Source organism: Temnothorax nylanderi, unplaced genomic scaffold (genome assembly GCF_030848795.1).
Source record: "Temnothorax nylanderi isolate EJ_2023f unplaced genomic scaffold, tnyl_v1.0 TNYL_tig0012_pilon, whole genome shotgun sequence".
NCBI lineage: Eukaryota > Metazoa > Arthropoda > Insecta > Hymenoptera > Formicidae > Temnothorax > Temnothorax nylanderi.
This window is the reverse complement of record NW_027249074.1, coordinates 2,071,177-2,093,949: the sequence shown is the minus strand read 5'-3', so window position 1 is coordinate 2,093,949 and position 22,773 is coordinate 2,071,177. Positions and strand designations below refer to the sequence as shown.

The following is a 22,773-nucleotide window of genomic DNA, read 5'->3' as shown; positions in this document are numbered from 1 at the left end:
GTAACGTGACCGACAAATTTATATGATAAATGAAACATTCAGAACAAGAGTGAAACCAGAGATCGTAGTTTGAAAAATTTTTTTTACTTATATAGACATTTTTCTACTCTTAAAAATTTTCCTATTTCTAAGATAAATCCGTCTATTTAATTAGTTAGCCATTTACATGTCATCTATTTTTACAAATTATGGACGCATATCAATCTTGCTCCGAACAAATGCACCGAGACTCGATATCAATTCGAGATCTATCTGAAATCTAAACGAAGTAAAATGACTATTTCATCGTTAGTTACCGAAGCTCTGATTATTTTCGCGGGCACGGCAGTCTCTATTTCGGAAGTCTGTCGCCTGCCGAACGTTTCCGCGAGTCTTTTCACCGAGGGCATCGCTCGCGACTCGTCGTCCGTCTCCTCAGACTGAGCCTTAGTCCTGATATATATATCCTCGAAAGATCTGTCGACATCGGACGGAATCTCGTCGTAATCGTTCAGCAACGAAATATCGTCCCCGATGATCGCGTCGCGTTTCTCCGTCATCGCGCTTTCCTCCGCGAGATCCAGCAAATTCTTGGCGGTCAGCTCATCCTGAGTGTCGTTCACGTAAACCGGATTCGCGTAATAGCACACGTCGTCAGCAACGTTCGGCATCGATTTGGCGGATGTCAGCCGCGAGTTCATTTCCTCGACCTCGTCCCGTAGCTCGTTGAGTCCCCTCGAGCTCTTCGCGAAATCCCAGCCGAGTGATCTCGGCGTGTCGTTTAGGTGTCCCTTATACGCGCGTCTCGTTAGGTTCGACTTCGCGTTGTTCCGCAACGGCTGATCCAGCTGATTGTTGGAGCGAGCGCGACGCAAGCCGTCCTGGTAGCCGAAGGAACTCAGGTCCAGTCTGTTCACCATTCTCTGCTGCCGGGTAGGCGTCTTCTGATCCGAGAACTCGTTCGCGAAACCGTACGCTTTCAGATCGATCCTGCGAACTTTTCGCTCCTTATCGTCCTTGCGCTCGGTTTCGACGCTCTGCTCCTGATTGTTGAGCTTGGCGTTAATCTCATTTTTGCTGTTCTTCCTTTGGTTCTCCAGGATGTCGTCCGTGCGTTGATCCTTCCACGTCGTCTTATCGGGCGCGTTTGTCTCGCTTCTGACTTTCTGATGGTCGCCGACGTCGACGGGAGCACGCGAATTCACGGCACGATTATTCGTTTCGGGACTAATTACCTCGGCGTTGTTCCTGTGCCACGACGCCGACGTCTTCGTATCTTTATCACTTTGCAGGACCGAAATACCATCGTTGATTTCCTTGGACGCAGATTCTTCCTAGAACACACGAAGAATCGATTGATGTTAATGATCTAATATAGGATTCGTTCGAAAACTGTATTCCAGTTTACGTTGTCTCTTGAATTTTTATTATTCTTTCTTTCATTTATTCTTGCATGCTGCAAAGAGTCACAGAATTCCTATTTTCTGTTGCCTTTCTTATTCTCCCTCGTAGAACTTTCATACGATTAATATTATTGTCTCATGTAGTAACAATGTTCTGTAAAATAAATTTAATTTTCTAACGCAGTAATAATATTGGTGATATTAATAATATTATACAATGCTTGTGTATATTTCATGATATTGGTAAGAATTTTTTAAATATTGTGGTTAGCGTGATCTTTACATGATCTGTAACTGAATCATCGATTTTAGAAGAAGTGAATGACAATATTATTAATCATATGAAAGCTTTTTTGCTTAATACATACCAGTCGCAATTTTATTAATAGATTTTTTTGTTTTTTTTTTGGTCACGTGCAAGTTTCAGCTCTCAATATTAAATGTGTGAATACCTGATTTTGATAAAAAGATTTTTGAACTTTTTGAGTGTCGTTGAGAAAAGAGTATCATAACACAATTTACCGCGCCACGTTTGAGAATACCAAAGTTTTGGGCGTTACTTATTTACATAAATTTAAATTTTGGAAGAGAAGCGCGGACTAATATGTTTTAAGTTCGCCATGCATATCCGTATTAATATCGTCGTGCGATCAAGAAGCTTTCTTGACAGTGTATTTGTGTAACCTATGTTCCAGATATTAATTGTGCAATATTATTTGTTAATGTGATTACACATAAATATTAACAGTACTATTTGCAATTATTACTGTAAAGCATTATTCTTGGTGAGATGAGGGAATTTGTGAATATCTATAAAACATGTCAGATTTAACGAATCTCCCGATATCAGTTCATTACAGTTAGTACAGGTTTAAAAGAATTATTAAATACACAAAATTTTACAAGTAACACAAGTAATATATATATATATATTAATTGGTGTTTAGTTGAGGGAAATTAGCGGGAAATAGTAACAAACGAGAAATATTAAGGTTTACAGACGAGCGCATAAATATAATTATTTGTTAGTCATCGCATACGCATATAAATAGGTGGTACTTACCGATTAAAATATTCTCTTTCGCAGCTCGTAATTGCGGAATTGATTCCGTTGTGTTAACGCGAACCGAGCAGTATCTCACGAGATACATCGAGAACGTGTAGATGCTAATTAGATTGCATTCTTTGTGCAATTTGTACAAGCGTGATGCGTGCATTTCGAGTGGTAAATAACTCGGATTCTATCGTCTATTGAAGATATATTTTGGATTCACACCTTTACTTTAAGAGAAATAGACAAAAGTGAAATTTACATACTAACACACTCGATCTTTTCCTTAATTTCGAAATGTTTTTATATGGGCATGTCTTTAATTGCGTGAAATTTACGCAGAACTATTTTGTATCGTCTCATCTAATAATTCTAAATTTTATCTTATTAATGTTTTAATACATAATTATCATTTACAACTTCTAGGACAATGAGGCTTCTTTTGTAATACAATTCTCAAAAATAATTTATTCGTGCTCATAGTCGTCATTTTCCATTATACTGAAAAAATGAAAATTAATCTAAAAATCTTGCGTTACTCTTTTAAATATATGCGAGATATGAAAAAATCAAGAATAAGCTATTACACTAATAACATAATATAAATAATATGTAGTTTAAGTACTTTTTGATATTTGATGTCAAAGATGAAGTCTAAAATGGACTCGCACATGGGTTGTAAACTCCTGGGCAATAATTTTTAGAAATTGAAATTAATATCAGGTAGCAACCATCACCTGTAAGTTTCATGCAGAAAATATGATCAATTTTTTGATCGGTCAATTAAATTAGTTGAGATCTTCGTATCAATATAAAATATGTACAGGATTATCCGTGTTAGATAAATGTCTTCTTCGACAGACATTTCGAGAATTTCGACAATTTTAAATCTTTATTGAACAATCAAGTATAATTTACATGAAAAAAATCATCTAGAAAATATATATAAATATATTATAAGTTTTTTCATGCAAATTAATTATCTAATTAAATAAATAATTATATATATTTTTAAATACCTTCTGATGAGATCATTTTGCGTACTTTTTATATTATAATAACGGTAATAAATAACAGTAATAATAAATATTAATTCTGATTATGTAAGTCAATTATTAGAAATTTACATGCAAAAATTTATTTATTAGTTTTGCTTTTTGCGTTTTGTTTTGGATTAAGAACGATCTCGCGTAATAAACGTAACGAAATGCAGATAATTAATCAGAAATCTGTTAAGGAGCGGAAGGTCAGCATTATCGTGATACACATTTTAGATTTTTATGCACCCGTATTTATTTGCCACTTGCAAACCACTTAACGTTGTATAAATATGAACTTTCAATCATTAATCCTGTATATATGACACTTAATATTAGCGCATCGCGTCATGGCACTATTATTTCGAAGAATATGGCCACGGAGTTACGATATTGGCACGAATGCATTCGCATTCTCTCAGGTACATTATTGCACCGGAAAAAAAATACATTAACTATATATTTATATAACAATTATTAAATAATTCTTAATGAATCTCTAACCGTTAACTAAATCCACCAATTATCGCTCGCATTCTGAATTTCTAAGATTCGCGTCGTCTCAGAATATGTAGAATGTCGTTTCCTCTTCACTTCATTTGAAACACAATAGTGATACCCATAATGATCAATTCATTTTGAAGCACGTTATCTCTTACTTTCTCTTATCAATCGTGATAAGAATTTTAGAGAAATAAAACAAGAGAATTTGAGATATAATATGACTGTAAACATCTCTAAAATTATTTCTGTTGAAATATTTCATATTTCTTTTACGATATTACTTCATGGCAATCATGTCACAATTATTAGCATCGTGTACATTCTCTTTTTATTCCATTTTTAAGTCAACCTTTCTCCTTATCATCACCATATCGTGACGTCGGTCAAACTTCTCACATACAACTTCTTGCATCGTCCCTTATCATCGCCTTTCCCTTCTTGCCGAGATTCCTCCGAGCTTTCTAGATTCCTTTCAACATTCCTGGTTACCGATTTTCCTAACTTTCCATTGTTAACGTCTTCAAGGACTTCCCGATGCATTCCAGGTCTTGTTCCTCTTCCTCGCGCTGCGACATTGTCATCGTTGAACGCGCACGCTTTCCGTCTTCGCGAGACATCCTTCAGGAACTTGTTCATTATAATTCCGTCGGAGGCACAATCGATCTCATCCTGCCACTCATTGTTCTCGTTCGGCAAAGACCAGACGGAAGGTGAATTTATGTTCTTCTTACGAATTAGATTCCTGCGTTTCGTCATAGAGCTCATTCTGAAAGCACTCGTTCGATTTCTGTTGCGTCCAATTTGAGCGTATCCCGTAGATAACCGATCATTCGTAACGTCGTTTTTCTCGTCCTGCCAGTCGCTTTCCTCAAAAGTTGAGCTCGTCGAGTGTTCGAAGCTAGCGAATCCTTCGAAACTCGTAGAACGATTCAAGTTTGTCGGCTGATCGCAACTTCCTGAATTGACGTTAGAATGTAGTTCGAGGTTTGCCGATTTTTCCGTTTCGACGAAATCGCGGCCGTCTTCAGTGCCGGGAATAACAGACGCAGCTTCTGGTAGAATCGGTCTCAGTCGGATCCTCCTGTAGTTCGGAATCCTTCTGCTGTCGATCTTCCTACTCCTCTTGATTCCGCCGAAGGTCTGAAACTTCAATCTCGCAAACTCCGGGCTGCGATCGTCGAACGGATCGCGATCATCCTCCAGCGAGGCCGATTCGTCCTCGAAATCATCGTCGAGTTCCTCCGTCTTCCTCGGCCGGAATCTGATGCCACCGAACGTATGGTATTTGTATCCGCTGGTGGTCCAGAACTTCCTGCCACCGACCGACGATATCTGGCCGTTATCGCCCGGACGATCGTTATCCGCCACCCGATACAACCGTCGCCAGCGATCGCGTTCGCTGCTCTCCGAATCGCGAGAGCCGATCGAGCACATCCCGGAGTCGTGGTCGCCCGGATCGCGATCGTCCCCATCGCCTGGTGATGCCGCGCGATTGTCGTACCGCGGTACTATCGGCTCTTCGCCCTCGCGATCCGCGTCCCAAGGCTGATTCCAATCTGTCGGTACTGACTTCCGAACGTCCGTGCCGATCTCCAGGTTTTCCGCCAGGACGTAATTGTCCTCCTCTCTCTCAAAAATAGCTCCTACATTCGACTCCACGGAATTCTTAAATCCTCGATCATCTCTCGCGTCTTCTCTCGTGCTTTCCCTTTCCTCGGGGTACATCATTCGTACGTCGTTTCCTACGAGATTCTCGGCTCGCTCGCCGTCACCGTGGCGCGATCGATCGCTCGCGGACTCCAGATGCAGGAGAGGGTTGATCGCGAAGTGCGGACTGGCGCGGGGGTCGCGGCAGCATCGTCTAGGAAGGCTGCCGCGCAGCGAAGCGGCTTCGAATTGCTCGAGCTCGTCATGACTCACCTGTCGTTCGTGTTGCTCGTCGCCGGCGCAGCTCGATCGCTGGGACAGCGAGCTGCTGGGTCTGCTCGACATCGAGGACATCGCCGAGGATTTAGCCTGTTCCTGCCGTTCTCCACTAGCCACCTTGGATTGGTTGATGTAGTAATCCCTGCCGAATCTATACAGAAAAATCGAGTCATTAACGTCACGGAGCTCTACATTGAAAAATTGTCAGCACTTGTGATTCTTTTTTTATTTCTGCCTTTCTTAGTCAGTTAATATTTCAGGTAAACTTTAGCCAAAAACTTTAGAGAGAAAGTTAAGAGAAATAATTTGTTTAATTTTTTAAATGTATTGTCTTATATTATTTCGAAAAAATTAATGAAAGTTACCGTTTAATGTCCGGTCGACTGGCTGTCAGGAGCGTCTCCAGATTCACTTCGTTCAGCTTCGTTAACTCATAATGGGTTCTAAACAGAATGAAAAATCAAGATAAGAGCTTCGCGACTACAATAAGATGTTCGTGAAATTTCTCATGCGATTCTCTTACCCTGGCATGTCCGAATTTCTCGAATATTGTCTCTCCAAGCATCGCTTTCGTATGCTCTCCTCGCTGTAGGGATTGTTTTCGATCGGCGGCGCATTTTCCCACTTTTTGTGCTCGCGTTCCGCTATTGTGCCTGTCCAATACATTTATTCACCGTCATATCCGCGATATGCTTATCATGATATATGAATATTTCATTATATTCATGAATCTTCACGTATTTTATTGCAGGACATTGAAAATTTTTTTGAAGGAGAATTCATTAAGATTTTGTTTTTTATACTTTAAAGAAACAAATGCAATTAATATACCATCCCTCGCCTTATGTGACTTTTTGAAGTTATAAAATTTTTACTCCTCTTACACATGTTCGATTTTTATTATATATTATTATATTATATAATCATTTTTTCGTGTATGTATGTATATGTTTTATTATTCTCTCTGTATAAAATTTATATTTAATATTAGTAAATTATTTTGTACATAATTTTACATCAGCAAGGTAAAATGGAATTTCTTTTGTCCTTTTATAAAACCAAAAAATACGAAGATATATGAGGAATTTCAGCGCGTGATGTATATTGCGTATGTATAAGTTTTTTATCGTCGACAAATAAAGTTACCTGGTCGTGGAGGGGCGCTTAATGGATCATTTTCACTCATCACGTCGGCGTGATTCTCATCGATCGTTGCATAAGACAATTGGACTTCGGTTTCTGAACGTTCGCTGCATAAAGTCGAAAAAGAATTATGAGAGAGGCATACCGTGTTGCGACGAAACTATGAAAAGAATTATGCAGCAGGATACGGAACTCATGCAATACCGAGTTGCGTAGGAAACTGGAACTATCATTATCGCTTATTACGCGTTTATTTCGAAACCTGAGCGGAGTTTCGCTTCATTCATATTTACTATATATCCTTACAAACATACAAAAACAAAGACTAAAAGAATAGAAATCACAGATAAAGATAAATTTAAAGAATATACATATTTTACATGTATATAAATTTAATTTAAAACAAAAGTTTAAAACATAAGCTATAATTCTATTCTTTTACTTTAAAGTCATAAAATCATAGATAATTGAAAAGGAAAAGTATTAGAAGATAAGATATTTCGAGATTCCTACCTTTTTAGTTCTTCGATCGAATTGTTCTCCAATTTTCCGGGCTGTTCGTCCGTCGTTTTTCTCGTTTCATCGATGGTCTCGCTCTCTCCAGAGCAAACCTCGACTTTCGTCAAACTGTCTAAATGTCTCTGGATTGCCGTGTCGTAATGTTCGGTATATTCGCTCTCTCGTTGCTCTTCGTTTTCGTCGGCAACGTTTTCCCCTCGATCGCTCCTCTCACTCGATTTCTCAGATTGCACCTTTACTTCCTTTTGCGCAGAACTTTCCACCGCGGTCGCAATCGTCCTTTCGCCGCGCTCGGCTGTATCCTTATGCTTCTCTTTGGTTTTGTCTCCTTTTGCCACCGTTGTCAACGCAAATAAACTTTCATTTCGATTGCTTTCATCATCTTTACGTTCGTTTATTTTCTTCTCCGAAATTTCCGAAGACTTCGGGAGTCCTTCGTGATTCTTTCCGCCTCGACACTCGGAAATAGTCACGTTATTTTCAGTTATCGCTTGGCAGGTATCAACCTCATCCTTTTCGAATTGTTGCGTCGTGGTTGCTCCCTCCTGATTGCTTTTTGTTTGATTATTTGTCGCGTCGCATTCGGAGATCCTGGGGGTCCTCGGAATCACGTTGTTGATCGCCTCCATCAGTTCCTTTTCGATCTCTTCGTCAGATTTTGTAGAGGAGCATTCGGATAGGTCGGACGTGTCCTCGGCATCCCGGTCGCCGATCAGAGCCTTGTAATACGCGTTAGAGCTCGGGACCAACATAGCGACCGCGTCCGGTTGCGACCGGGAAGTCTTTTTCTTCTGAAACAACCAATTGTCCTCCCAGGACTCGATGGGCGAGACTATATCTATTGTGCGACCAACGGCGTGACGTTTTGTCCTGACCGGTGAATATTCGTTGCGATTTAAATCCGAAGAATCCGACGATGAAGATGGCGATGGCGAAGGTAATTCCCGTGGAGCTATTACAACAAAATTCAGAATGAATAATTACTGCGTGCGATAAAGTTACAGGTTTTTTTTTTGCTGGAAACAGTCACGAGACATATTATTTTTAACATCTTTTTTTAAAGATAAGGATATCAGAAGGATTTAAACAATTTTGCAAGTATTGAAATATTCTTCTTAAATTGAGAACGATCACATGAGTTAAACAATTTTTATCTTGAAGTATTATTGTATTGTACGAGGCAACACTATTTGACACATAGACGATTCCACATACTTTTTAAATATGTAAATGATATTTGAAGTGAAAGTCGAGATACTCACGGTCAACGATATCCATCCCATACTCTGGAAATGGTACGCGCCGGGTGCATCCGAATGCCAAGGCGTCGTTGTCTCGAAGTTCGTCATCGTCCGACGTGATCGTAGTTACTTCCTCTATCCTTTCTTCCATCTGTTAACAGGAAACGGTCTTCCTTAGTGAGCATACGAGATGCGATTATATTTTATTATATTGACTATTATTATGTTAAAGAATTTAAATTTGATATGCAAATTTCACGTTTATCTTTCGTTGCACTTGGTAGCGCTACGTTTCGCATTGCGAGAATATGCAAATGCGATCGTAATCGGCATCCGTACCGTAAAGGACACCGGTTTCCGACGATCTTCATTCCGCCTGATCGCCGCGCTATGATCGCCGTTGCACGTGAGACGATCGGACGCGTAACTCGTTGCATCTTCCTCAAGGCCATGCTCGTTCTCGTCTGAAAAAGGAACATTATCTTCGTAAATATGACTTTTCCACACTTCATGCGCGATAATACGTTAAGTAAATCCTACGCACTTGCGGTATATTTCGCTTTAGGCGAATCTGTGTCGTGCAGAACGTTGCTATTGCCGTCAACCCGTTCCCTTTGGTATCTTTCGATGACCTAAAATGCGCATAATAAATTCGGTCATATTTAATTTAAGTACAGCGTTTTATTGGCGACGATGAATTTTTAATTGGTAATAAATTAATATAAGAAACATATAGTGCGCATCTTAATTTTGTATAGCCGATTCGAACATGATACAGATTATAAATAATATTTAACGTATATGGAAAATATAAACATTTATCTCATTATAATTAGTTTTAGAATATAATATATTTTTTTATTATTTATTCAAAAAATTTTGAAGATATTGTGTGTTATTCATAGTTAATTGAGGTAGTCTATCGCTGTCTTAGATTTAAAATTGTCTGGTGCATACAAACAACCTTATTAAGTATTGCGGTAGCAAGGAGATCCTCGTAATTATTATCCGCGACGGCGCGTCCTTCTGGAGGATGCTCTGGAGGATCCGCGGACGCGCTCAATCCTGGTAATTTCCGGGCTTCCTCGACGGCTCGCTCGACGATCTCTCTGAGCGCCGCGTGCGCCATAGCTGGCGGATCCGTAGATGGTTTGTCTAGAACATTAAGTCGGAAAATTGTCAAGATCGACATTGTCATCGCGGTGATCGATGATGAGAATATATTTTCTGCTGGTCATAACGTCTGCAATTACTATACGAATGCGACATAGAAGTACTTCTGGGGCCAATTGTACCGTTAAGTTCGATATATTAATTTAATATTACATTTAATATTACTCTCCTCGCGTTTATCAACTTTTCTGTAATTATAAACTAAAATATCTCTAAGAACTTTTTAATTATCAAAAGCTTGTACACCGATTTCGTTGAATTAACCGCAGACTTCGGCCACGAAGCGATGCAGGTAATGTTTTCTCCAATTTAATCTTATCAACTATATTCATTATTAATACAAAAGAGAGAACATATGTAAAGGCACCTCATTCGAGAACACGAAATTCTCGTTTGTTTAAGACATTAATGGTTTTTTAGAACTATTTTGTATCGTTTACTCCCACTGGTCTCCGAATGTCGTGTTAATTCGTTTGGCGGCTCCATGGATCGATCGCGGTTTCCGCGGAGTGACTGTCTGACACTCTATCGTGAACGATCGAGCGCACCTTACGAACAGTTATAGCAAAACGGGGTATAGCAAGCGCGAGTCGCGCTGCACTTTCTTCGGCATGATCGAGTCGCGGCGAGATAACGGCGATACAGCCGGCACTCGCCGTGAATACCGGCCGCTTCTCCGCCGTAATTTCTCCGACGCGACCTTGCCGATGATGCATCCTTATGGCCACTCCTCTCGTCGACGACTCTCACGACTTCATCCCATCCCTCCGTCTTTTTCTCTCTCTCTCTCTTCTCCTTTTGCGTATCTTGTTCGCCGCGGATCGCGGCCGCCAGGTGAAATTCACCGACCTCCTGAACTCTTTCCGCGGGAAACTCCGCGAGGTCCGCAATTTTTGCTCCGTCTACATTTTCACATCAGATTCTGGACAGCCAACGCTGTCCAATAACGATCTCAATTCAATAGGATTCTAAATTATTTGAGTGTGTTTTTAGAATTTTAGATTCTGCATGATGTTTATTTATCAATTTGAATGAATAACTTGCATGAATTTTAACTGGTTGATCTTTAGAAGGATATTTTCATAAATTTTGAAAATTTGAATTAACAGAAAAATGTTTTGTCAATGTCAATATATTCCAAACGGATTTTATCTCGTGGGAACTTAGCAAGTTTTCGTCCGAGAACTGAAAACTCAATTTAAAAGAGTTTTTTATTTTTTGTTCCTGTTATTTCTATAAGTATTAACGATTATTATTGGAACTTTTAAATGACTTATTCAAGTTTCCATGAGATAAAAAAATGAGATAATCTTTTATTTAAAAAAAAGTCAATAAAATATAGTGCAGGAAATTTTTATTGAAAAGATATACGTGTTGTGTTGTTCGCGACATCTTATATAGAAGATTAATAATCCTCAAGCACAACACTGGGCTATTTGCAAATAAACACATCGCGTGTGCGCGAACGTTCCTCCTCTCTTTTTTTCTTCTCTCTCTTTCTTTCTCTTTCTCAGTATAACACTCGTGTCTCGCACTTGTGTTTCACACAACCACTTCTTGCATACATACAGTCGAGGATCTACCTTGTCGAGGACATCCAGCCTTGATCTCGCGCCGTAGAAGGTGAAGGCCGGCTACAGGTATTTTGCGCGCGATCCGGCCGCCTTAAACATTAGTCGTATTATTAGCCGACATGTAGAAGAAGTTTCTTCAGCGGGCAAAATCGTCTTCTCTCTCGACAAGTATTAATGGAGCGATAGAGCCAGTAACACCGCGCCACTGGCCTTCGATCGATCTTTCACTTTCCTCGTACGATTATATCAAACGACGTGTCGCGGGTAGCGTGACGTACAGGAATAATAATTGCGCATAATTAATCCATGATAATCGAGTCTTCCTGCTGTGACCGATTGGCTGGAAGAAATCGAGGAGGTTCGATCGCTTCACGTGATATGTAATTTAACGTACAATTTATATGGAAAGAAACACACGATAAATCAAAATTGCTAACGCAACATAGAAATCTTAATGTAGCTTGAGAATCTGCATAAATTCTCCATCCGAGTGGTTTTCATTTTACCGGCTTGCTGTCGACTCTATGTAGCTTTCCTCGCGTTAGGAATAACAGATTTAACTTTGGCTGGGAATCATTGTAGGATAGCGAACGGCTTCGGAATTTACCGTTCGCTTTATTTTACGAGCATCGAATTTAAGAACACCAACGATGCGTCGGCTTTCTCATGACGCAACGTCAATTACCGCGCTATCGAAACGCTGCTCTGTAAAGTGAAAATTTGGTTTACAAATAAATGCCTTTCCCATTTACACGCGAATAATTCGACAGATAAACTCTGTTTGACGGCGTAACGAGCGTGCTTTATACGTGGGAAACTCATTCCTGTCGGAGAAATTCAACGTTCATTCAATACGACGACACCTCAGTGCGCGCGCGAGAATCTCGTGTTAAAAGTCTGGATAACGGAAGTCGTAAAACCGTTGCGCCAAGGCATTTCCCCTTTTTCGTCTTCTGTCGATCACGACATTATAAATGGTCGATCGCGCTCGGAGATCTTAAGATGAGGTTACTGGACCAGTTTTGCGCGCAGAGAGAACGGCGATATCTCGCGAGAGGATGCGCGTCGCGAGAACGACGGCGTGTTTTCGTGCGAAAGTTCGGGGGGGACTACTGATATACAATGAATGAGAAATAAAAATTCGTACGTTCAGAGGTGCCTCAGTGGGAATAAAACGCAGGTTGGAATGAGAAAGTGGAATATAATATGATATTAAAATAGAATATGTATATGAAGAAGAGTGAAAAGTGTGGAAGTAAATATTAAATATCTCTTTCTCCTGCAATTTTCGTCATTTGCTGTCTATTTGGTAGCAAAATAGAAAATAAAGAATTAAAGAATTAAATATACAGAATAAATGCGGCGTTTCTCTATTTACAAAAATTTATGGAGAAGTAAGGTGTCTCTTGCTTTTCTCTAAATATAGCTTCCAATATATTATATATAGTAATATATAATATACTGGATATATTACTTGTGATAATATTATATGTCAGATTATTACTGTCTTTACTTTGCAACAAGTGATGATCATAGCTGTTATTCGTTTATCTATGTCGGATTGTTCAGAGATAAGAAGATAAGAAATCAGAGTTATTTGCGGCGAAAAGTATACTTGTATGACGTACTTTCAGTGTAACGTTGATAAAACATTATGGCAAAAATGGATGAAATACGTACAGATATATGAGTAATTCTTTTTAACATTGAATGATTCGGTAGAGTTAATTCTGATTTTTTTTGTTAAGATGAAAATTGCAATTAGTTCTATTTGATTCAATTTCGATCATTTTTCGAACATTTTTAATTTTGTGTTGTGTATTGATTTTTTCTCTATTTCTAAACCCGTATTTATGAAAGGGCTGATTAGCACAGATATTTACCATTTTTCCTTGTGATCAGAACGTAGACGAAATAGGCGACGATCAGACCACCGATCAACGTCAACATTTCTTCGGCCGACTGCAGTTGCATTAACTGCACCTTTCACATCGTATCATCGGCTAATGCGATTACTCTGTCCCTCCTTTCTATTCTTTCCGTCTTCCTCTCGCACTTCCTCGCCAAAGTTCAGAACTGACAAGTCGGACACTTAGCACACATGCGTATGTACGTTTATCAGCGAGGTTGAAATTTACTCGTTAGACATCACCATTCTTCGCGAGCGTGATAAGTACCTTCGATAAGACTAACTAGGACTTATCTTACGTAACTCGCAATTTATAGAATTATTTCGAAGTCGGAATGTAAATTGCGCTTTGCCCTAATCCCTTGAAAAATGTGACGATCCTCCTCCTCGTAATGAAAATAGTCTAAATTCTGATGAAATAGCCCACACATTCCACGAATGCGAATTCACAGAGACAATTTTAACGTTGATTATCCGTATGTAATAAAAATGCATTTTTCTTTTTATTTCTATGATTATAGTTTAAAAGATATTGCCGTATATCTCTTGGTTTTAAGATAAAACCATAAAATATATTTCACATCCATTTAGAATCTATATGTCAAGAAAATTTCAATATTTATTATGTCTGTAATTATATTTTTTTCTGACTTGTTTAAAACACCGCTATATTTTTTAGTTTTAAAAAGTTATAACTTTATAAAATAGTTCTCGTATCTATTTAAAAGTTATCGCGTATCTATACGTGAAGATAATTTTAACGTTTATTACCTCTGTAATCGAGATAGCATTTCTATTTATTTCTATAAATAGTTTAAAAAATATCGTCATATTTCTCGGTTTTAGGCCATAAAATAGATCTCGCATCCATTTAAAAGTTATCGTGTATCAGGTATCTATACGTGATATAGCGACAATCTTTTTTCTTTAAAATATGATCATATGATACTTTAATGATACATGTTGTTCATTGCATTATGCATTGAAGATCATAAGCCGGAGTGAATATGGAATCACCGAAGAGTTCGTGGGTCAAGTTTTTATATAGCACGTGCACACGTCTTCGACGAATCTCACGAAATATTCGTACACGTGCGCAATGGCGTCAGTTTTTTCTTTTTTTTTTCTCGAACGAGCGGTTTTTAAGTTCTCATTTGCATAGCAAATGCTGAAGTAATGAAGCGTGGCGACGTCAACATTCGAACTTTAAGACTCCTTCTGAGCACGTTTCTACTTTTTCTAAAGGTGACGCGGTTGAAGGCTATATGACAAACATCCTGATCGAGCGTATCACGTTTTTCAATGTTTCCCGCGTGCATGATTTTATTTCGTATATCAACTAGATGCACCTTGCACGGAAGTATTATGTAAGAACTTTAGTGTATTCCGATTTACAGATTGCTCGGTTTATTTTACGGCCAATATTTACTTATATTTCCCTGTAATATTTAAAATAAAACACGTGAGTTTTACGTCAGGTAGTAATAGGCACTTGGGAAAATATTTTACGCGCGATACAGGTGTATATAAGTGTTACGAATCGATGGGCGGGGCATCATCGCATCTTTCAAAAATATATGTGTCACGAATGGAACGCTCATAAATCGGTTAATTCTGGAATTTTGACATTTCTGCGTAATTTGCATAAAGATTGTTTCGACGGCAAAAACGTTGAAAGCGCTCGAAAGTTGTCATGATCATTTCTCGGTTTAAAAGTATCTCGTTTGTTCAGTTGTGTCATGCGGTTGATAAAAGACCGTCACGCGTGACGATAATGAGAGCTCAATAAGATCGTCCTCTTTTTTTTGACACGCGAGAATCTTTTCGTTCTGTGTAATAGCATTTACTGGAATCTATTCGTTAGATATCATTATTTATATATAAGGGACAAGAATAAAATACTGTATTTCGTAAAGACGTGTTAATTAAACGAGTCATATATCAAGTAAAAAAACGTCTTCTAGAAAAACATAATTCATAATTATGAAATAAATTGTAAACGTAAATTAGCAAAAAGAGAACTTCTAGGAATTTTTTTGATAGTGACCCTTTTGGCAATAAAAGAATTGAAAATGCTGACGCGATTATAATCACGATAAATAATAATTAGAAGAAAATGGAAAAAAAACTGAAATAAAAACGACAGTTTGTGTTGAATAATGTGATTTATCGCTCGATTAGCGATGTGTCTCGCATGAATCTTTGGACTAATGAACAGAATTTATATTTTTCAAACGTCATGTAGATTCCATGTTAAACGACAGAAATCAAAGAAATAACTTTGCTCCTCGAGCTATCAGACTTTTTATAACATTAAAAATATATTTGCTTGAAATATTAAATACAAGACTCGATTAATCGAGGAAAATGATCGGGACTAAACGCAAAAAGACAGCAAATTGTATGCTCTTATTTTAACTTGATCTTGACGTATAAATTTCGAACGTTGTAAGGATTTTTTTGCGTTTGCGGTGCAAAAACAAAGTCATTTATCAGAATAATTGCGTGCGAGACGAGATCAAAAGTGGCGGTGAATGCCCAGACTTCAAGGTCTTTGAATCGATTTCTCGAACGTGAGAAGATCTGTGCTCTTTTGCTTCCGCGGCTGGTATCGCCTCTTATCGCTCCACCGTAATTAGTGTCGACCTTGATATTTTAGTATAACGAGAGAACTCTTCGCGCGAGCTATGAGCGCATTTTTTCGCGAATCATCAAGGAGAGATCAATTTTATCTCTCCCGAGCTTTTCGCGCGATGCAATACAATTACGCGACCGCTAAATATTAGACACCGCAATTACCGTTTTCTTATTTTCATCTACCTTGAAAAAATAGGTAATGGCATGAAAATGAAATAACAGGAATCCATTCTATAAAATTGTACGTTTAATGCCTGAGGCCTTTAAAGATAAATTCGTGAACATTTCTAAATTAAATTAAACTAATTAAAACTTTATATATACATACATTTTTTAATAATTAGATAATATAATAATAATAAAATAATTTCGAATTAATGAAAAGAAGTTAATTGTTCAATACTTGGAATTTTTCAAATTTTATTACGCAATCGGCAGATTTATAGAGAGTTTATTAAAATTTGTGCAGTGAAATTTTAAATTGATTCTATACTATTCAACATATATAGGTTTGTTTCTCTTCTCCCCTCTCTTTCTATTATCTCTCTCTTTCTCTCCTCGTAGAAGTTATTAGGAATGGAAAGGATGTCAAAGTGCTTTCCCTCTTCCCCCGGATTAGAAATTCAATTTCACACAATAGACTCCTGTCATTCTCTGTCAATTCACTTATTTCCTAGAACTCGCGCCAGCATTTTCATTAATCAGAACGTCACCGATGTTTATATCAATCGTGAGCGAAGCCGAACGAACGTAATCATCCGAGGTTAAAGTTCTCCCTATTACGCGTCCGTCAAAGACATCTCACCGTTCCCTTCTCACGTTGTTTCTCGCGGCACATTCCTCACGTTTCGCGCATCCCTGTTTCCTACCGTCGCAGCCTATACCTTCTATTTCGCGGTCGTCCTTTAATCGCGCGCCGCGCGCGGAATTTCACACGCGCGTTCTCGTAACCGCTCGCCCGCACGCTCGTTCGCGACTGAGACACGCGTCACGCACGTCTCGCCGTCGCCGTCGTCGTCGCTCGTCCTCGTCCACCTGTGCACGATGTGTACGACCTATGGCTTCCTCATAGTGGGGAGCCTGGTCGCTTTTGCGAGAGAACGCGCGTCTATCACGATAATCGCGCGCCGCCGGATTGGGTCCCGCTTTGTGGGACCACGGCGGCCCGCATTCGCACGCGCGGCGCGCGCGTTTAACGCCTAATCATAGTCGTTTAGTCTCGAAATTAACCCGGTAGCAATCTTTAATACTTCCGCGGTTTATTCGAATTTGATACGTCGGTGTTATCCCCGGAATACTGTACCGGATGAAGAAAACGTTTGCCCGAAAAATATTGTGTCTTTTATGGTTTTATAATAATAGAATTTTCTAATATGTGCATTTATAATTAATAAATTAGAAAAAGCTAAAAACACCCATCGTCTTGTTAATTTGTTTCTAATAAAATCATTTACTTAAGTGTTTTTACTTATTTCTAATAATAACATAATTCTAAAATTAGCAATATTTCAGGGTTAAGAATTTATATGTGAAAATCATCAACGAATATTCTTTTCACATTAAAATATTGATCGTATGACACTCGCGGTATTCTGAATAATATAGAATTTTAATGTCTGTTTCTTTCGAAATATTTATTCACACTTTTAACTTCTTCGACAAAGCTTTAGCAATGAAAGTTTGCAATTATTACTACGACGTACCGCGCGAACTTAAGTTTGCGAAGCCACACGACTTACCCAGAGAATTGGAGCGATGTGTTGAAGCGATATCGGTCGTTCGCGCTCGCCACGTTATGTGGTCTCGTCTAAGGCGCGTTATCGCGTGCATACGCGGCTCAGTCATGCGAACGGTGTCTTTTTCAGCTCTCTTTCAGGTGGAACCAGAAGAGAGTCTCCGCTCGACCGCGCGACAAGATGTAAAAGTCGCTCGGGTTACGCGAGACTCGATCTCGTACCGTTTCAACCGCGCGGGGCAAGTTGGAATCGATACAAGTTTTGTTACGACATCGACAGTCCAAATTAGCGATTTTAATTCCGTAAATTCCGCGGCGCCGGCTAACCGGCACTATTAGGTGATCGTAGCCTACGTAAATGTCACTTGGATTTGCGGAAGAGTCGCGGAACTCGTTTCCCTTATCCGCGAACGCTCGCCTGGATACTTTTACTTCGCGCACCTGTATGAATTTTCCTACGAATTTATATATCAGATTTACTCCACGATCTGTGCTCTAAAACGACAATGAATAAAATTGTAATAACATTCTTTGTATACATGTATTATATATAATATATAAACTGAGTTAAAGCTGGTCTTCTTTGCAATTATAATGCAAAGGTACTTGATAAAGGTAATTAGGTAATTAGTCATCGCGAAACTACAAGGACTTTTTATAAAACTGGTATGTGAAACATTTTGTGACAATCATGAGTAAGCGATGTGTAGCCAGCTTCGTCGGCGCTATTTATATGTTCTTCAACCGAGTTAGGCACGTCGACTTGATGATTATTATTCGAAGAACATTGCAATTATTCGTCATTTCCTTCATGGCTTCCTTCGACTAGCGAATCGGCTAATCAAAAATCTATCCTTTGTAAGAAATTACGATGATTCATTCGCAGGAAAAAACGTTACGTTGTAAAATTCATTGTGATTTGTTCGCATTTTTTTGATTGCTCATTATCATTCATGTATAATAGGTATATCAATCAGTGATCGAATCTTTTTTGTCACAAATTATATCGATTCAGAAGAATTAGTTGGATATCTCAAAATTTCGCGTTTCATAATCAGTTAAATTCTGAAATCTTAGCAAGTATAATAAATGGGAAGATATATTGTTTTCCAACATAATTCTGCAGCAAGAAAATCTTTTATATGTATAAATGTCTAATTATTTCTTTAAAAAGAAAATGCAATTTTATGTTGCTGTCACAGAATTTTTCATTTAAAACGTAACCAATATCTGTAACAAATTAGGCAATGTATCAAACGTTTTCCTTTTAATTTTAAAATATGAAATGCAGCAAAGAAAGATTTTTCTTTGAAAGTCCGTCTTAGACATATGTTGTGAATCATAAACATATTTTGATTGCTCTCGTGACCAACATCGTTGTTGGCATTAGTATGAAGAACCGAAGAAAGGAAGAGTTGAACGACTCAAAAAGTGGACTTGAAAGCTGCTGATCGCCATTTAACAGCGAGTTCCCAATGGCGAAAGTTGATGCTTCGATTTCGGCGACTTAATTTGAAACTTCGGCAGCAATTTAATTTTCTGTCGAAGAGCCGAAGACTTACAGATAGAAAATATCTACTATACGTTAATTCTTAACTGACTAATATGAAATTTCAGTAGTCATATGGCAATTTATCTTTAAGTTAATAAAGAATTTTCTTGGCCAAGTCGAAGCTAAGATGTCCAAGTTGGAGTTTCAATTTTCGCTATCGAGAATTTGTTGTTAAATGGGGATTAGTTCCTTGATCTAGTTTCTACGTTGTTTCTTCTTTTCTTTAAGTATCCATTAAATGACTATTGACTCTGCGACTGGCCGTAAAAGCTATCGGAATATGTTTATGATTTATAACAAGTAGACTTTTGAAGACTAGTCTTTTTCTTCAAAGTCATATTCGATATGATGCCTTTCAAACCGGAGTGAAGGTTCGTGAAAGCGGCGGAACAGTGTTTTAGTTTGTAGTTAATATATAATTAAGTGTTTATATCTATGTAAAATGTTCCTAAGTATAAAATTATATTGGAAAGATATTTATTAATACGATAAAAATAGACTGATTTATCGATAATTATCTGTGCAAACCGATTTATATATTTAGCCAAAAAATTTACATCGCTTTGATCAAAATACAAAATTAATTGTGTTGTATTAAACAATATTAGATATAAAGAATTATATTATCTGATTGATATATTTAAAAATATTAGATTATATGATACCGCTTGCGAGATTGTGCGCAGGCCAGATGCTTTGAAGAGAACACGACGTCGCGGTACAGCGTGCACAATCTATCGAGTTCTCGCTGAACTACGTATACACATATCACAGTGTCTCAAATTTTTTAAAATGTCATAGATAAATCCCTTTTTCCTAAACAATGTAAAGATACGCGATATCACATCAGTTATTTTTAAATAGCGCATTAGATAGCGACAAAATATCATAAGATATTTTACCGCTAATAATACGTTATTTCTCGAAGGAGATATTATTTTTCCTATTATTGTGACATTTAGCTGCATTATGCAAGAAACTTCCGCAAATTCCAATCTCTAAGTGCGATCGTTACATATTCCTTACTATCATACAAAATAACAAAATCGATTTAATTATATACTTACTTTCTTTACGTTTGTTACGACACACGTAACATTATACAATAGAATTAATAAAATCGAAGAATTTTATTCGAGTAAAAATTTTTTTAACGCGGATACAAAAAAATAGAAAACTTTCTCGCGTACTCAGAAGATTTATCTATTCGCGATGTCGAGATCTTCGATTTTCGAACGCCCGATAATGAATTCGTCGGAATGAATCCACTTTCGCTGCGACGGACGGACGGACTGTCTTCATTTTCGCGTTTGAATACTTTTAACGGGACCGCCTTGCCGTGGGAAAATAAAATTGTGTGGAATGAGCCAAATGAGGACGCTACGATAATTACGAGCGCCGGTAGTGTCTTTTACGTAATCGCGCGCCGTCAAGATGTCGCGAACGCGGGTATAATGATAAAATGCCTGGAGAATGACGACCGGTGGAGCGAAGCGGCGCGCATTGTCTTCGTCGGGAAGGCATTATCACAGGCGGCAGTTAATAACCGGTGTACGTCATCGTGGTAAGATATTACATCGGGTCGATCTCAAGACTCATCCGCGAATTGCACATGCGGTGTCTCACTCTTACCGCGTTGAAAAACCCAATAATTAATACTTCTTGAACCAATTTGAAAATTGAATTGAACTTTACTCAATGAAAATCATCGAGCAGTGATGGTCGTGTAAGTCATGATTTTTAAATTATTTAATTAAACTTATTAAACGTTCGCTTTATATGTTTCTAATTAAAAGATCATGAAAATATTGAAAGTGGAGACATTCGCAGCCTTCAAAAATCTGTTCATATCTACGAGCTTGCAAATAATAGTGCATTTGTGTGATTTATAATAATATGATGAACTTGTGTTTAAGATAATGCAATAATTATTATTATTGGATTATTTTTGGTTAAAAAAAAAACACCGTGTAAAGGAACACGCTCTTTATTTATAAATATGCTGCGAGAAGTTGAAATTGCGCGAGACTCGTCGAGATATTTTCTTTAGCGGTGTTAGCGTGAAATAAGCACCGAAGACAATAATTAACGCGTGTCGGCGAGGTCGGAATGTAAATGCATGTAGAAATACAGGTCATGGTACATATTCATACAGACTGCAAGATTTTGATATTGCACGAAGTTAAATATATATTCTTTCTTTTATAATAACGAGAGAGTGCATCTAAAGCGACTGGTTTTATAAGTCATAAAATAAAAAGAAACGAGAGAGGAAACAAGATTTAGAAAATTGAAAAGTTTTAACAACAGGATAAAGAATTAATTGAAAGAACACCTGTCAAGCTGTATTAGATCAGGTTGCAAATAGGATACTTACTCGTAAGGGACGCTTTCAGGCACGTAGCCAATCGAGTCAGGGCGGCGATTAACGGCGGACGATATTCCTCCAGAAACCTGTCGTCTGGATTAATGGACATTAATTAGAATTTTGATTACAATTTTGATTACAATTTTACACCAACACCGCAGCGATGTCAGTTGCAATTTACACGCAGTAGGTCGCTTACACTCAGAGTCCCCGTACAGTCGATCGATCGGCGTGTCGTCTACGTTTTCAACGAGACCGTCGACTATCTTCTCGACAAAATTTCGGACCGCGTGCACCATGCGCCTCTCTTCTCGGTCCTCCTGAATCTGCTCCACGTTCGAGATCGCGGTCGCATGTCCTGAAAAATTGAAAGCATTGTTAAAAATGTATCTTTTCGATACTCAAAGCGGGAGATTCTATTCAAACGCCGCTACTTTCTCGTTGAAAAATTGGGGCCAAGTAAGGACAAACATCACAGTTAATGAATTAATGTGTTGTTTGCTCTTACCGAATGCACGCGTTCCGACTTGCGTTAATGCTGAGTTTACAGATTACAAAATTGCGACTGTCACGTCCGCACAGTTACGGAATCACGTTTCTTCCGCGTTTAATTTAAATGTCACGTTTCGCGCACTCGTCCCTCGATATCGCGGAACTGCTCGAAACTTCGCGTTGTCACTGCCATCACGTCAAGTCAAATCACACAACCCGTCCGTCGCGGGACGAAGAAAAGTCGCTTTCTAAATCCTGGACCGTACGCCTCGCCGTTAGATCGCTCGCGCTCTTTCCCGATCGAGCGCGTTGATACTATTCACGTGGCGGATCACCCGGCGCGCACCGAACAATGAGCATCACCGTGAGAGACTTTTCGAGCCGTTCTTACTGTTCAAGTCTCCTTCCGTTACGCGGACTTTTCTGCCTTGCAACAAGGACGGACGTTCGCCGATCGGGGGATAGAAAACGGCGCGTGCAAAATCACGTATAGAAAAAAAAAGCAACACGCCGGACGTACGTTCCGGAAC

At 38.5% G+C, this 22,773-nt stretch overlaps 2 protein-coding genes across 8 annotated transcripts in view; one reads left to right on the top strand and one right to left on the bottom strand.

The window, feature by feature from the left end:
* Positions 1–22,773, top strand: part of LOC139767847 (choline/ethanolamine transporter flvcr2a) — a 53,996-nt gene that overhangs the window by 4,218 nt on the left and 27,005 nt on the right. The gene's annotated exons all lie outside the window — the stretch shown is intronic.
* The window catches only part of LOC139767843 (uncharacterized), a 37,339-nt gene that overhangs the window by 1,936 nt on the left and 12,630 nt on the right, over positions 1–22,773 (bottom strand). For 2 of the 6 annotated variants that reach the window (XM_071697509.1, XM_071697511.1), the window contains 12 exons: positions 21,951–22,109; positions 21,761–21,844; positions 11,560–11,640; positions 9,765–9,958; positions 9,348–9,435; positions 9,143–9,267; positions 8,825–8,954; positions 7,557–8,514; positions 7,047–7,150; positions 6,424–6,553; positions 6,266–6,343; positions 3,702–6,051 (listed from right to left, as the gene is read on the bottom strand). In XM_071697509.1, the coding sequence (XP_071553610.1) occupies positions 4,338–6,051; positions 6,266–6,343; positions 6,424–6,553; positions 7,047–7,150; positions 7,557–8,514; positions 8,825–8,954; positions 9,143–9,267; positions 9,348–9,435; positions 9,765–9,958; positions 11,560–11,640; positions 21,761–21,844; positions 21,951–22,109 (3,845 nt within the window). In that variant the 3' untranslated portion in view covers positions 3,702–4,337. Of the gene's footprint in view, positions 1–296; positions 1,314–3,701; positions 6,052–6,265; positions 6,344–6,423; positions 6,554–7,046; positions 7,151–7,556; positions 8,515–8,824; positions 8,955–9,142; positions 9,268–9,347; positions 9,436–9,764; positions 9,959–11,559; positions 11,641–21,760; positions 21,845–21,950; positions 22,110–22,773 lie in introns of those variants that run through there. The other 4 variants (XM_071697514.1, XM_071697510.1, XM_071697512.1 and 1 more) reach the window with 4 other exon arrangements.